The 14,431-nt window shown below is 40.2% G+C and overlaps 1 protein-coding gene across 5 annotated transcripts in view; it reads right to left on the bottom strand.

Moving 5' to 3' along the window:
- Positions 1-13,118, bottom strand: part of LOC121441175 (ribosomal protein S6 kinase alpha-3) — a 120,596-nt gene extending 107,478 nt beyond the window's left edge. For 4 of the 5 annotated variants that reach the window (XM_041642298.1, XM_041642300.1, XM_041642297.1 and 1 more), the window contains exon 1: positions 13,026-13,118. Coding sequence is in view for 1 of the 5 variants with exons in the window: in XM_041642301.1 (XP_041498235.1) it covers positions 13,026-13,094 (69 nt within the window). In the remaining 4 variants the exon portion in view is untranslated. The remainder of the gene's footprint in view (positions 1-13,025) is intronic. The other variant, XM_041642301.1, reaches the window with a different exon arrangement.
- Between the last annotated feature and the right edge of the window lie 1,313 nt (positions 13,119-14,431).

A 14,431-nucleotide genomic window follows, 5' to 3' on the forward strand; every position in this document is an offset into this window, starting at 1 on the left:
TTTCAACCATTACAGTTTTTTAGGTGGCTCTTCTGGAACTTTGATAATACGCATTTTAAGTTTTTAAAAGTCCTGTTCATTTTTCGCCAGGTTATTTTTTGTTGTTCAGACTGTGGAGGTACTTTTTTGAAGACAGGATCTTGTACTGTAACCTAGGCTGCCCTAGATCTCAGGGCAATCCTTCTGTCTCAGCCTCTGAAGTGCTGGGATTATGGGTGTATGCCATCACACCCAGTTAGAGAGGGGAAATTTCTCTTGCTCTACCTTCAATATTATAATTATTATCATCCTTACTCTTTTGATTTCATACTCAGTTTATTTCACTCACATTTTTCAGTTCCAAAATTTCCATTTGGTGCTCCTTTATATTTTCTACTTTTTTTTCTGAGATGGAAAATTCATTTAACTGTTTATATTTGCTCACTTTTCAAAGCTGCTGCTCTAAAATCCTGACCAGGTAATGCTAACATCTGAATCAGTATTGGTGTCTGCTGACTTTTTATATTTATATTTTTTCATGGTTCCTGATTGATTTTTTTTCTGAGACAGGGTTTCTCTGTGTAGTCCTGGAACTAGCTCTGTAGACCATGCTGGCCTAAAACTCACAGAGATCTGCCTCTGCCTTCCAAGTACTAGGATTAAAGACGTGCACAACCACTGCCTGTGTGACATTTTTTTCTGTATGCCAAGCATTTGGATCCTATTTAATATACTTTGGCAGGCAATCCCATGTTGAGGTATAGTGTGAGGGCAGTATTAGCATAAATATTCTCTGAACACTACTAAGACTACCCAAGCAATAGTGGAAACACTGTCTCAAATGTTCAAATGTATTTAGCTATATGCTTGCTTCCAGAGAGTGAACCACCTTGTTGGTTAGGTTAGGACTGTAAGTTCACCTTTCTTCTGGGCTGTGGGAAAGGAACGAAAAGCAGTTCCTCAAGGAGAGTAGACAATAGGGAAGAACAGAAGAGGAACTGAACAGCTAATCAGTCTCAGCTGTCGGCTAAAACCCACTGACATTAGCAGGGGTGGGAAACAAGTGTTCTTGCCTTCAGTTATTTTCTGTCTAGTTGATGCTGGGGTAATGGTAGAAGCTTAGTATAAACTATGCCTACCTCACACTACTTCAAGTCTTATTATTTTGGGTCAGTGGTGGAGGTTCAACCTGCTGAAAGTACACTGAGAAGAAACAACTTCCTTTCACAAGGGTAGGATGGTGAAAAATCAGTTTCCTGAATAGATGCAAAAGTCACCCAGCAGAGGGAACCAAAGCACTGTCCGTTGTGATTTTCTTTTTTTCTTTCAAGGCAAGGAACGGGTAATTACGACACATTTCCCCTAGCCAATACCCTTGGGGCTTGGAGGGGCAGAACACCGTCACTTGTTCCCTATTCCTATCAGTATTTGGGTAGATTAGAATGAGAACTGCCAAGGTTTAGGCTTACTGAACTACCCTATTCCTGTTTGGCTAAAGAGAACCGAGTTTTCTTTGAGCTTTTTGTGTCTGGTAGTGTTATAGCATCCTGTTGGTGATATATGGAAATCAGTAAGAAAACCCAGAGACTACATTCCAAGGTCCTCAGACAATCTGCCTTCTTTTCCACTGCTCCTGGTCACATTTGTTTTGGTTCATTTGAAGGGAAGTACTGAGAGCTATAGGTTCCTCCATCTTGGCAAGAACCAGAAGTTTCTTCCAAGTGATATTTATATTAAAAATGGCATTTGTTTTCTAGTTTTCACATCATCATTAAAAGTCTACTATAGAAAGTTATTACATTATAAGATTGTAATTTCCCTCTAAATATCCAATTATATCTGTTTGTATTCCTGGTCAACTTAGCTTGTTTTATGCTATTTTGGTTGTTTGTCCAGACAATCAGTATTTTTAGACTATAATAATCCAAAGGAAACAATTCTACTTAATTCATTATCACCTAGTACTATATTTCACACACTAACGGGAGCCAAGAGGAAAAGAACATTTTAAAACTAATTTGCACATTCTTTTTATTGATCCAAGGCATATCTTATTTTTAACTTGCCTATACTATTTCTCTCTTTAATCAACCTCCCCTTTTTCTGATACCAATATCCACTGTGATAGTTATTCTCTTGAATTATACCAATTGCTACCAGGAACCTGAAGGAAAGAAGGTAAGTAAGAACAGAGGTAACTGAGATGGGTTATTTTTGTTTTTTGAGGCAGGGTTTCTCTATAAAACAGCTCTGGCTATCCCAGAACTTGCTTTGTAGACCAGGCTGGCCTCAAACTTTCAGAGATCCATCTTGCCTCTGACTCCCAAATGCTGGGATTAAAGGTGGGAGCACCACTGCCTGGCTCAGGATTCTTAAAAAGAACTCATTTAATACACTGACTTAACATTTAACTTTGGAGATTTTAGACTTAGATTACCAACGGATTTCTACCCTTTTGCTTTAAAAACATCTATTGAGCTGGGCGGTGGTGGCACACACCTTTAATCCCAGTACTCTGGAGGCAGAGGCAGGAGGATTTCTGTGAGTCCAAGGTCAGCCTGCTCTACAAGAGCCAGTTCTAGGACAGGGTCCAAAGCTACAGAGAAACCCTGTCTTGAAAAGCCAAAACCAAACAAAAATCTATTGAGTTTCTAAGACCAAGGGGACTATTAACCTCCTTCACCCTCAGTTCTTCTATAACCAATCTATAGCTCCATGGTGTATTCTTCAAGGAATTCTCCTGCTTAGAAAAAAAAGTGTAGTAGGTGATGAGGTGACCTAAAGCATGCTCGTAGAAGCCAGGCCTTTTTGAATCCAACTGAAAAGCCACTGATCTAGACAAAGTTTTGCATTTATTCCATCTACAATGAAAATGTTTGAGAATACAGACATATGGCACTTTGTTTTTCGAGACAAGGTTTCTCTGTAGAACACCTCTGGCTGTCCTGGAACTCACTTTGTAGAACAGGCTAGTCTCAAACTCAGAGATCCACCTGCCTCTGCCTCCCAAGTGCTGGGATTAAAGGCGTGCACCACCACTACATGGCTTAAAGCAACAAGCCACATTTACTCAAATTCCTACTCTGGGGCTTCTATAAAGATGGCTGGTAAAAAGCCGGGCGGTGGTGGCGCACGCCTTTAATCCCAGCACTTGGGAGGCAGAGGCAGGCGGATCTCTGTGAGTTCGAGGCCAGCCTGGTCTACAAGAGCTAGTTCCAGGACAGGCTCCAAAACCACAGTGAAACCCTGTCTCGAAAAACTAAAAAAAAAACTAAAAAAAAAAAAAGATGGCTGGTAAGTAATGTTAGACAACCTCCTTCTTCCCCACTTCAAATACAAGATACTCTGCTTCGGTGGTAACATAGTTGTTTATAAATCTGAAAGTATTTTCCCAGATAATGTGAAATGTTTTTACTCTGGCTAGTTTTAAAAGCTAAAAGCAGTATGTCTCTATGAGGAACAGCACTCCTGATTAATGCCAGGGTCACATCCTTCATCGGCCTTGTTGAGAGGGCTTCACATACATGAGAAAGTGCCTGTCTTTCTAGTTCATTCACCTCCTTACATTCTCACAAATACAGTCATGTATGCAAACCACCTGGATACTTTCTGCACTGTAGATGATTTTATCTAGATGGAATCAATCATCTGGATGTTCTCAATTCAAGCAGGCCAACTCAAGGGACAGTCAATGCAATTTGCAATCTTTGAGACTTGGGTTTGAATCTTTGCTCCTGTTTACTAGCTGTGCAATCTTATGAGTAGTTTATTTCCCTCGGGGCTTCAATTTCCCCAGATAAGAATAACTACATACCTTATTCCAGTTACAACACCCTGAGTACCCAATCAAATGGGCAGTCAGTAAATGTGACTGTTCATATTCATCAAGGAGAGAAAGAGCAGTGACCTTGACACACTCCACACTATTTGATTATAGGTAGGGCTGTTCCCAAGTTGTTTCTTAAGAATTGGCTGAATTTTCCAAATTAACAAACTAAAATTAAGGCAAATTGATTTTAGATTTGAACAAAGCAAACAAAGTTAAATTAACACATAGAAGAGAAAAATGGTTGAATTTTTACATAGTAGCTCTTTAAATTTTTCTATTTAAGACAGCTTTGAAATAATTACTTTTAAATTATGTGTGTGGTGCATAGAAAAATGAACTGTAGTGAAATGAAATGTTCTGAGCATGTTTCAGTTGGTCTTGTGTGTGTTGTGTGTATGTGTGTGTGTGAGAGAGAGAGAGAGATAGACTCTATCTACAGTCTTGGCTGTGGCTGTCCTGGAACTCACTATGTAGACCAGGCTGGCCTCAAACTCACAGAGGTCTGCCTGCATCTGCCTTTCGAGTGCTGGGATTAAATATGTGCCACAATACCTGGCTAGGTCTCAGTTTTCTTACATAGAATATGGCTAAATTGTTCTCAGTTCCAAAATTCTATACTAAACTAAAAAAGTTTAAAATTTCAAGACACTTAAGGCCATTTTTAGTTTTATGTAGTGCAGTATAATGTAAAGAATACAATATTTTAAGTTACCATGCAGCATTTTTTTCATTCAATAACATAAAATATAATCATGTTCTCTTCTGTCCTATTTTTATTGTTTAATACTTCTATCCACAAGCTCAGTCCACAAGGGGAAGCTTATAATTTCAACATTTTGATAGCTAAAAATTCTCACTGCTTCAACCAGAAATGCCACCAGAAAAACTACTGAAGAGCATGATGGTGAATTGTGAATATATGTCACGTAAGAAGGTTTATAAAAACCATCAGGATAGGAAAGGAATTGCGAAAACATCTATCAAATATATTTTTGTTTAGAAAAAATGCCTTAGCCTATTCATTTCATAACACAAATAAGAAGTTTAGGAATGGAAAACTAAACACTGAACCAGAAGCAAAAGGGGAGTTCTATTTGTACAAATCCTCATAATCTATAACTGCATTCATCGGTCTATACAGTAGACAAAAATACTGGGGACTCTGAACTAAAAATTCAGGGCTGGGATGTAGCTTAGTGATAGAGCAATTACCTAGCATATGTGAAATCCAGTGTCCCATCCCCAGAACTGTTTTTCAGTAACACCAATTATGTCTTAAGTGCCTAATAATCCACTATTAACACTGTATTGAACAATGCTGAGCTAGAAGTTCAATTGTATGAAATAATTCTCTTTTTTGAAGTTTTCTCATTCTTTTTTATTAGATTTTCTAGAAATACCAATCCAAGTTCCCACTCCCTCTCTCCTCCCATTCCCTCCATACACCCTCCCACCCCACCCCCATCCAATCCTCAGAGAGGCTAAGGCACATTGCTTTGGGGAAGGTCCAAGGCCCTCTCTCCTATATCTAGGATGAGCAAGGTATAAGCCCAAAGAGAATAGGATCCCAAAAATCCAGTGCATGCAGTAGGGATAAATTCTGGTGCTTTTTAAAAATATGTATGAGCAGTTGCCAGTGCAGATAGATACCCACAGAAGCCAGAAGATGGCGCCAGATTCCCTGGAGTGAGAGTTACAGGTGGTTAAGGAAACCAAAGAACATGGGTGATAAACACCGAAATCCAGTCCCTTGGAAGAACAGCAGGTACTCTTAAATGTTCAACCATCTCCCCATCCCTCTTCCAGTCTTAAAAAATTAATCCCCCCCCCCCGTGTACAATGTGCATGTGAGTGAAGAGTGGCTATGTGCAGGCCAAAGAGCACACGTGGAGATCAGAGGACAATCTGTGAAGGTCCTCCCCTTCTACCTTATTTGAGACCAGTTCTCTGTTGTTTTTCTTCTGCATAAGTCAGGGCACCTGGCCCTTGAGTTTCAGGGGATTCTCTCTCTCTTTCTGCCTTCCACCTCCCAGTAAGAGTGATAAAAATACAAACGCTCATGCTACAAGTCTGGCAATTCAAACTCAGGTCTTCATGTTTATATGGTAACTGTTTTTATTCCCCAGATGCAGTTTTTTCTCTAGTGGAGATGAAGTCGCACACACACTGGTATTATATGTATGTACAACTATGCACAGCTGGCAGTTCTTTTAAAAAGCAAATATTCACTATTTTATACTGTTTACAGAATTTAAAAAATAAAAATTCACCTCTGTTAACCAATGAGAAGAAATATATAATGTTCTAATGTTGAGGATTTTGCTGTAGGTTTTATAAGATCTCTAGTGTAAGATGCAGTTCAATTTATTGGTAACAAAATGATCTTTTGCTTCAGGCTATCATTTGGCAACTTGCTTCTAAAATGTATCATATGACTGAACTGTTTCCTGAAACAAGCTTTGTGAACCAAAGGATTAGAGCTAAATATACAAAAATCTAGATGACCAGGTCAGGTTTAAAGATCATCATATGTGCCAGGTGGTGGTGGCACACACCTTTAATCCCAGCACTCAGGAGACAGAGGCAGGCGGATCTCTGTGAGTTCTAGGCCAGTCTGGTCTACAGAGTGAGTTCCAGGACAGGTTTCAAAGCTACAGAGAAACTCTGTCTCAAAAAACAAACAAAAAATCATATGTAACATGATGATATAAAACTCAATTTATACAGTCAACAAAACATAATCAAGACCTAAAGTGTATAAGAGACTGTATTAGCTAAGATAAATTATATTTAACTTACTTTGACTCTAACCATACTTCTGCTATAGGAGAAGAACGAAGAAATCTAAAAGTGCTTTTGGATTGATATTTAAGTGTATAATATCTCTAATATTTGGGAAACCAACAAAATCTCCCCAAAACAAAACTGGACCCACTTTACAGCTTCCTGGTTGGTACTTCATTCACATTCTTTGTAGCTGACATCTTTAAGAGAAGGCAATAAATGAGCCACTTTGTTATGGTATGCCAAAACATAAAATTATTATTTACTATTAGGCAATATGTCCAGTAAATACCTGATCCTCTAGGTATGTCTACACCAATCCACAGCTTACACAAACCCCTAAATAACATTTATAACAAGTTGCAATATCAAATGTTGGACAATCCTGCTCTACATAATGGTCAGTCTAAAAGATTGAGGACATTCTTAAACATATTTGGTGAATTTTAAAAAATAAAATCAAAATATTCCCAAATTAAAAATGGCTCCTAGTTTTCTAACCTCTACTAACTGTAAGCTAGAATCAGTTAATTTTAAAAAAAGGACAATGTGAGGTGGCAGGGAGACTGACAGATGAATAAAGTGGCCTATAGTTAAAAAAAAAACCCAAAAAAACAAAAAAAAGTTAATGTAAGTGTAATTTAGTAAAGGCTTGGTATTAACAAACTATATAACTAAGAACCATAAAAATTCAAATCAAAATTTTTAATTTTTAAAAAGTTTTATTTAAAAATATATGTTGTTTTTAACATTTAATGGGAGTAGGGCACAATGTTTTGGCTTTGTCAAGAAAAATTTCATTTCATCTTTAATTAAAATATTTCTGAGTTGTACAGTAAATTTTCAATTCAGTATTGGACTAAAGTTTAGATATAAGATGTCTCAGTGGTAAAGATGCTTACTCACCAAGCCTGATGACCTGAATTCAATTTTATTTATCTCTAAGAAAAAAACTGGCATGCCAGTTTATGACACTCCTTCCAAACAGTTTTAAGATGGGAACATGCTTTTCTGTCTTCCTTTTCCTTTACATGTCTCTCATGATGCTCTTTATTGGTTTTCCTCCTTTAAAGATAATATTTGGAAAGAACAACACAAAAAGAACAAGACTGAAGAGACTTCTATTTTACCCTTATAGGTATATCCAGGTATTATGATTGTTTAAAATGATCAACCAAATAAATGATTTTTCCTTGTTTTGCTTAATTCTGGAAAAATCCAAGACAGTTCTTTGAGCAAGTCAATTATAAGTATTACTTAATAAACACAAATCATAGATTATACAATTGATTTACACATACTTTCAATTTATTTAATTATCATGACAACTCTGAAATCAATATTTTTATACTTATTTTGAAGACTTGGAACAACACACAGGTGGGTATAAGGATGTGTTAATACTATCTATTAAAACTTAATCACAGGCTGGAGAGCTGGCTTGGAGATTAAGAGCACTGGCTGCTGCTCTTCCAGAGGCCTTGAGTTCGATTCCCAGCAACCACATGTTGGCTCACAGCCATCTCTACTGAGATCTGGTGTCCTCTTCTGGCATGTACATACCAGAAGAACATTGTACACATAATAAATAAATCTTAAAAAAACCTAATCACTTAATTTTTCTATGATATGAATTGAGAATGAGATGTAAATATACACACACACTTGTGAAAGTGTATTTCAATGCTTAAAAATGTATTTTCCACTAAAACACACCAACAATTGAACGTTATTACACTTATGCATCATTAGAGAGACAAGCAAATGTTATTATCCTTCATTACAATCGGAGCCACTGGGCCTAATGCATCCAACGTGCAATGAGTGAATCAGGCCATTCTGACGTCACTCATCATTTACAGCCTGACATTACACATGTACTAGATCATGGAAGGATAGAGCAAATCTTGTTAACTATGACAATGATATGAATTTTTTAGTAGATGATAATTAAAAAGTGAAGTTTAAGAACAATTCTGCAATTCAGATTTCTAGATAAATAATTTGTTATACTTCTATTTATTTTACAACTTACCAAGACAAATCCTTGGTTCAAGACTGTACATCTAAATTATGTCAATTTTCTTATGTAAAATTAGGATTATATTTACTGTGATTTCCAGAACTGCAGTAAAGAAAAGGCCAAGTGTGCCCATATTTGCTTCTTTAAGTAAACACTTTTACCTCTTTATCTTAAAGTTCAAAGGAACAGGGAAAGTTTCACATTTTGGATAGTCTACTAACACAGGATTCAGCTGCCAAAATAAAGCAGATTTCTGGATTTTTTAAAAAAAAATGTTGTCCTGTATCCAAATCACTAAAAACAATGCAGTATTCAGTAATGTGTCATAGTAACTTGACAGTTGACATGAAGGAATACCTGTCCTTGTCTCAGATCTTCATTTGGAGGAATAAAAAACCTGAAAAGTGATGAAAATGAAACAGGAAATAGAAAAAGAACTTAATAAAACATTTGTTAAAAGTCAATCATCATAGATGAATAAAACACTTTCCCAACAAATTAAACTCAAGAAACCTATATAATACATACTAGAAATACTGTAAAACCCTGTGCTGTATTATAAAAGGATTACTGTCTAATTTTGAGGTTAAAAATGGCTGTATGTTCACTGAAGAGCTGCAATACAAAGTTCTTTTTTTGTTATCAAATATATTATTTTTCAATGCCTGTTAGGTACTTGTTATTTAAAGGAACACATTGTATAAGAACATTGTTCATAATATATATACTATATTGCATTGTGTTTATTTTTAAAGAGCATAAATAACCTTCATTTTATTACTTGTACCTTGTTTTCTATTTAGATTAGCATTTATTCCAACTCCAGTACAACTAAGGAAAACCATATATACTTTAAGTTAGGCTTGTCATCTAGTGATATTGTTACTGACAGCACAATTCCTTGATATCCATCCCTTAACAGTCAAATATCAAAAAAAAAAGTACTTGCAACTTTAAGTAATCCAATACTAAGGACTTCTGAATATCTAGTTAGGAAGTGATTTTGATCTTCTAATAACCCTGACTTTGTTTACGTAGTACTTAAATATCCTAAATTTGCCTTCAACATTTGGCCTAGTTCTAGCCTATCATGTTATGGGTATGACCCATGTTTGAGTTCAACCACAAGTGATTTTTTTTTTGAACACCATGAGGCTTGTGTGAGGTCTTAAAGCAGGAACACTGTTGTGAAGGAATGAAGAAACTGCTTGTGTTTTTAGAGGCATGCAGGTCTTTTTAAATTGTTCATATTTCAATGAGGAATTAAAATGATAATATAGATTAAGAGTCATAAGTACCCTATTCTAAACCTTCATGATTCACTTAGTATTTATTGCGTTCATAATATATATGTGCCAGGCATTGTGTTAATTGCTGAGGATTCAGAGAAATAAAAAGGAGTTTGTTTTCAAGAGCTCAGTCTATCTAGTGATGAGACCGTAAATGTAATCCTATATAGAGCAATCTTAAAATCTTTTAGAAAGGAGAGGAAATATCTGATGCAGTTGCTTAAGTAAATATTTTTTAGAAACCCTGTTATTTCTCTGGTAAAATACAATTATTCCCTGATGCAAGTCTACTGGGGAGGAGATGGCATAATAATGGGTATCAATATTGTTTTTATGAAAACTCTCTTCTCTCACTGATTTCAGTATTTTAAAACCATATAAGAAACATTTTACTTGCAATAGCTTATCAACCAAAGGAAACAGAGTATATAAAAGCAATCTGTTGAAGTCTACCTTTAATAAACCTAGGCAGGCAATACCTGGTTCTGACATACCTTATGCCAGAATAGTAAGAAAAATTTTTAGAAATTACAATGGAATTTTATCCACCATGCTTTGGGAAACATGACACTAACAATATGAGCACATGCGCACACACACACACTCTCTTGTATACATCATTAATATATAATATTATTAATATATAATTATAAATTAATGCTTTCCTAAATCAGATCTTATATTTGCCTATGAAGAATACCATGATCTCTATTAGTATGTTTATGCCTTGACAAATGACTTAAACCACCTATTCTAACATAAAGCAAAGCACACAAATTGTATCTACCTGGTTTCAAATTATGGCTCTACCATTTACTATTTATAATCTTTGTGCTTTTAACTACTGAATTTAGTTTCCTAATCTGTAACAATGGGGACCACAATCCTCTCTGCTGGGTTACAGTAAGGATAAAAATCAAACAGCAGGTATAGCACAATACCTTTGCATACAGTAGATGCTAAATAAGTGGGCTTGTACTTTATCTAAATTCTATACATATATACAGAAAAAGGATAAAGTAGAATTTTAAATGTTTTCTCCCTGCATATTGACACATGCCAAGGAAAAATGTGGATGAATAATTTAGCAAACAAAGGATATAAACTATCTAAAGGCAATTTGTTGAGGTATAGCTTTAATAAATCATTTTAATGTTATCAGTGGATTCATTTTGAATCATAATTGTTACTGTGTGTATTTAAAAAGCAGACTCATACCTGGGCATGGAGGCATATGCCTTTAACCCCAGTGCTTGGGCGGCAGAGGCAAGCAGATCTCTGTCAGAGCAAGGCCAGCCTGGTCTACATAGTGAGTTCCAGGCCAACCTGGACTGTCTCAAAAAACTAAGAAAAAAAATAAATTAAAAAGCAAATACTAAGCATATACAATTTGACAAGTGTAGTACTTTGGGAACATTTTAACACCTTGATGTATTTTTAAATGCAATTTTTTTCTAAAGAAAAAAAAAGAGGCCCTCTTGTTCTACACACTATCCAGGCAAATGATGATTAAACATTCTAAATTTAACTTTGTTATTAAAGGCTTACGGAATCATATTGGCTCTCAAATTTAAATAATATTCTTGTAATTCTGCCAGTCGTAAAAACACTATTTCTTTTTTTTTACACAGGCATTTCCTTTTAACATGGCAACATGTGTCTACGTCTTTTATATTTTTGAGAGGTATTTAGATACTAAAGGCATTATCTTGTAACAAAATATATTAAATATGGACTCGAATGCTTCCTGAATTTAGGAAGATCAAGCAAAAATATTTTTATATGGCAGTAGAGTGACTAGGGAGAAAAACCTGAAAAATGATTTGAATGGATTCCTTTCCTCCACCCCTTTCCCCCTCCTGGAGAATGTAAGTGTCCCGCATCTCACACCAAACTGAGCCTGAGTTTTACTGACGTAACCAGTAACCCTATCCACCTCTCACACTGCGGAGGCCGGCAGGGGCAGCCGCTGCCGCCAAGAACACCACTCATCAGAGCCTGCCCGATTCCACCCCCGCGTTTCAGTCATGCTTTCCAGAAATGGGGTCACTCGCTCAGTAACTATTACACACACCCAGCCTATCATCCTGTAATCCCCTAAAGTCCGCTGCGAGGACAGAAGGCAGCGAAAAGTCAAGAAAGAAGAATCACAGGCGCGCCACCATCAGGAACTGATTTTCCACTCTGGAGAGGGGCGCTGATACCCTGGAATGGATCTTGTCTGGATTATTTTCTTAGATCTTGAGTTGATTCTGGGACAGGGGCAGCTGGGAAAAGCTCTGTGCTGGGATGTGTCCGCAGAAATTCTGTTTTGCCTTGTTTGGGTATACTGTTTGGGCTTTTTGACACGGGGTGGGTGTCTCAGGGATGGTCACCAGATCCCGGGCGAGGAAAACCAGATAGCCCTTTACAGCTACTGCTGATCTCCTTGAATTTCACCCGTTCACCTCCACGGACAGGAAACAAAGTTATACTCAGGGTCTTACAACTCAGTGACCTCAAAAACCGGGGAGTGGGGTACCGGAGGCGTCCCGTTTTTCTTTTGCAGCGGCGAAAAGCGCTGCGACAGATCGGGAGTGCCCCTCAGTCCTGTACCCCTTACTCAAAATCCTCATGCCTCACCACCCTGCCCTGAGTGCACCCGTCTCTCTGCAGCAATCCCCTCCCTCCCTTGGCCAGACTCAAGCCTTGGCTCCAGGGTGAACCGAACCCATTACCCCAAAGTCGCTAAGATTCCGGAGAAGCCCCGGAGCCGGCAGGGCTAAACTTCTCAACTCCCCGCCGGCTCCCGCATTGCCTCCTGCTTCCCCCACGCAAAGTTGATTAAAACCGGCTTCTTGCAAAGCCTCAGCGCCCACTCCAAACCCTACGCGCCGCCACACCGGCAGCCGCCCCGCAGCCCCCCAAAAAAAGAGCCTGGGAGAGAAGAGTGAGTGAGTGAGTGAGTGAGTGAGGAACAGACAGACAGATCGGCAAACCCCAACGACCCAAGGCAGAATCCCGCACCCGGGACAAGATGTGAGCCGGAGAAGGTGGTCAAAGGGGCAGCTCCGGGGAGGAGAGCTAGCCGGCGGGGGCGTGGGGAAGGGGCGCGTCTGCCCCGCCACCCGGCTGCACTCACCTCAGCGCTGTCGGAAGGGCTCTCCACAGCCATCTTCTGCCACGGGTCCGCCAGCTGCGCCAGCGGCATCTTCCCCCCCTCCCCGGCCCGCCGCCTTCACCACCTCCTCCCTCCCCACCCGCCCCACAGCCGGCCCGGCTCCTTCGCCGCTCGAGCGCCCGGCAGAGTTGAGAAGCAGCAGCAGGACCAGCGGCGGCTCCCGAGAGCGAGCTCGACGCCGACACTGACCGCCCGAATGCCCAGCGCCTGGCCACAGCCGCCCGCACTCCGAGCGAGAGCCTCGCGCCGCCGCCAGGCACCAGGGCTCGCCCCTTTCTTCCTCTCCTCCTTCCGCCGCCCGGGCTACGGCTCCGCCCCCCGCCTCCCCTCCCCGCCGGTTCCCGCGCCCGCTCCCAGCAAAAGCGACCGTCGTGCGCCCCCCCACTTCCGCTCACAACATGGCGTCTAAGCGATACCTGTCTCTCAGAGCCAGGCTGGACGACTGCCACCACCACCGCGCGCACCCAGGGGCGTGGCTGCTGCAGGACACGCCCTCGGGCCGCTGCGCTCGGCTCCACCCCTTTCCCACCCCCACCCCTCCCTCCTCCTTCTCCCCAGCCTCGGCTTCTGGGCCTCGCCTACTTTCAGGAAGGGCGAGCCCAAGAGATTTGGGGGCGTTGGCGGGAGTTGGGGAGAAATGGGCAATGCAGGAAGGACGAGAGAGGCTGGGTGACTTTAACTGCCACGAGTCCAAGCAGGTTGGAGGTTCGCTGAGAATGGGAGAGCAGAGGGCTTCGCGCTCAGCTGGAGAAGCTAGGCAGGGCGCTGGGGGAGCAGTCCCGTGCTAGCAGCCTGGGGCGGAGGCGGGAGATGTCTTTTCGGCCTTTCTCCTCCAGGGGTGCGCGTGGGCGCGCCTAGGCTATGGGCACATCCCCTCCTGGCCCGAGACTCTTCCTCTTCAGGATCACATGCCGAGTATTCACCTGACCCCTTTGCCTCTTCTTGGACCGGACTTACGACGCTTTGTGCCTGGGAGCCAGCAGCTTGTAGGTTCAGCTCCCAGTTTGAGTCAAAGCTTTTCAAGTTGATTCTTCTGTTAAATTGTTAGTATTTGCGATTTTTTTCCGTCCCACCCTACCTCCGCCCCAATAACCCTTCCCAAGTACGTAGAACCCTCGAGTTTCAGCCCAGACTGTCACACCCCTGCCTTGCCACCTAAATCTTCAAAGAAAACAGAGGTTCCTTAAGGTTGCCCTTCTTGGCAGAGATTAAGGAGTTAGTAAAAATATCTTGTAGGCAGGAGCGCGGGGTTCCTGTTCCTCCGTTGACTTTAAATAAAAGATTAGATTTTTTTTTTTTTAAATCAAGCTGGTTGTAGGCGGAGGAGAAGGAGGTTGTGACTCCTCCTCCTGCCCAAGAAGAGGAAG

The sequence above is a fragment of the Microtus oregoni genome, unplaced genomic scaffold, assembly GCF_018167655.1.
Source record: "Microtus oregoni isolate MIOR12 unplaced genomic scaffold, Mior012 000074F_000, whole genome shotgun sequence".
Taxonomy (NCBI): Eukaryota; Metazoa; Chordata; class Mammalia; order Rodentia; family Cricetidae; genus Microtus; species Microtus oregoni.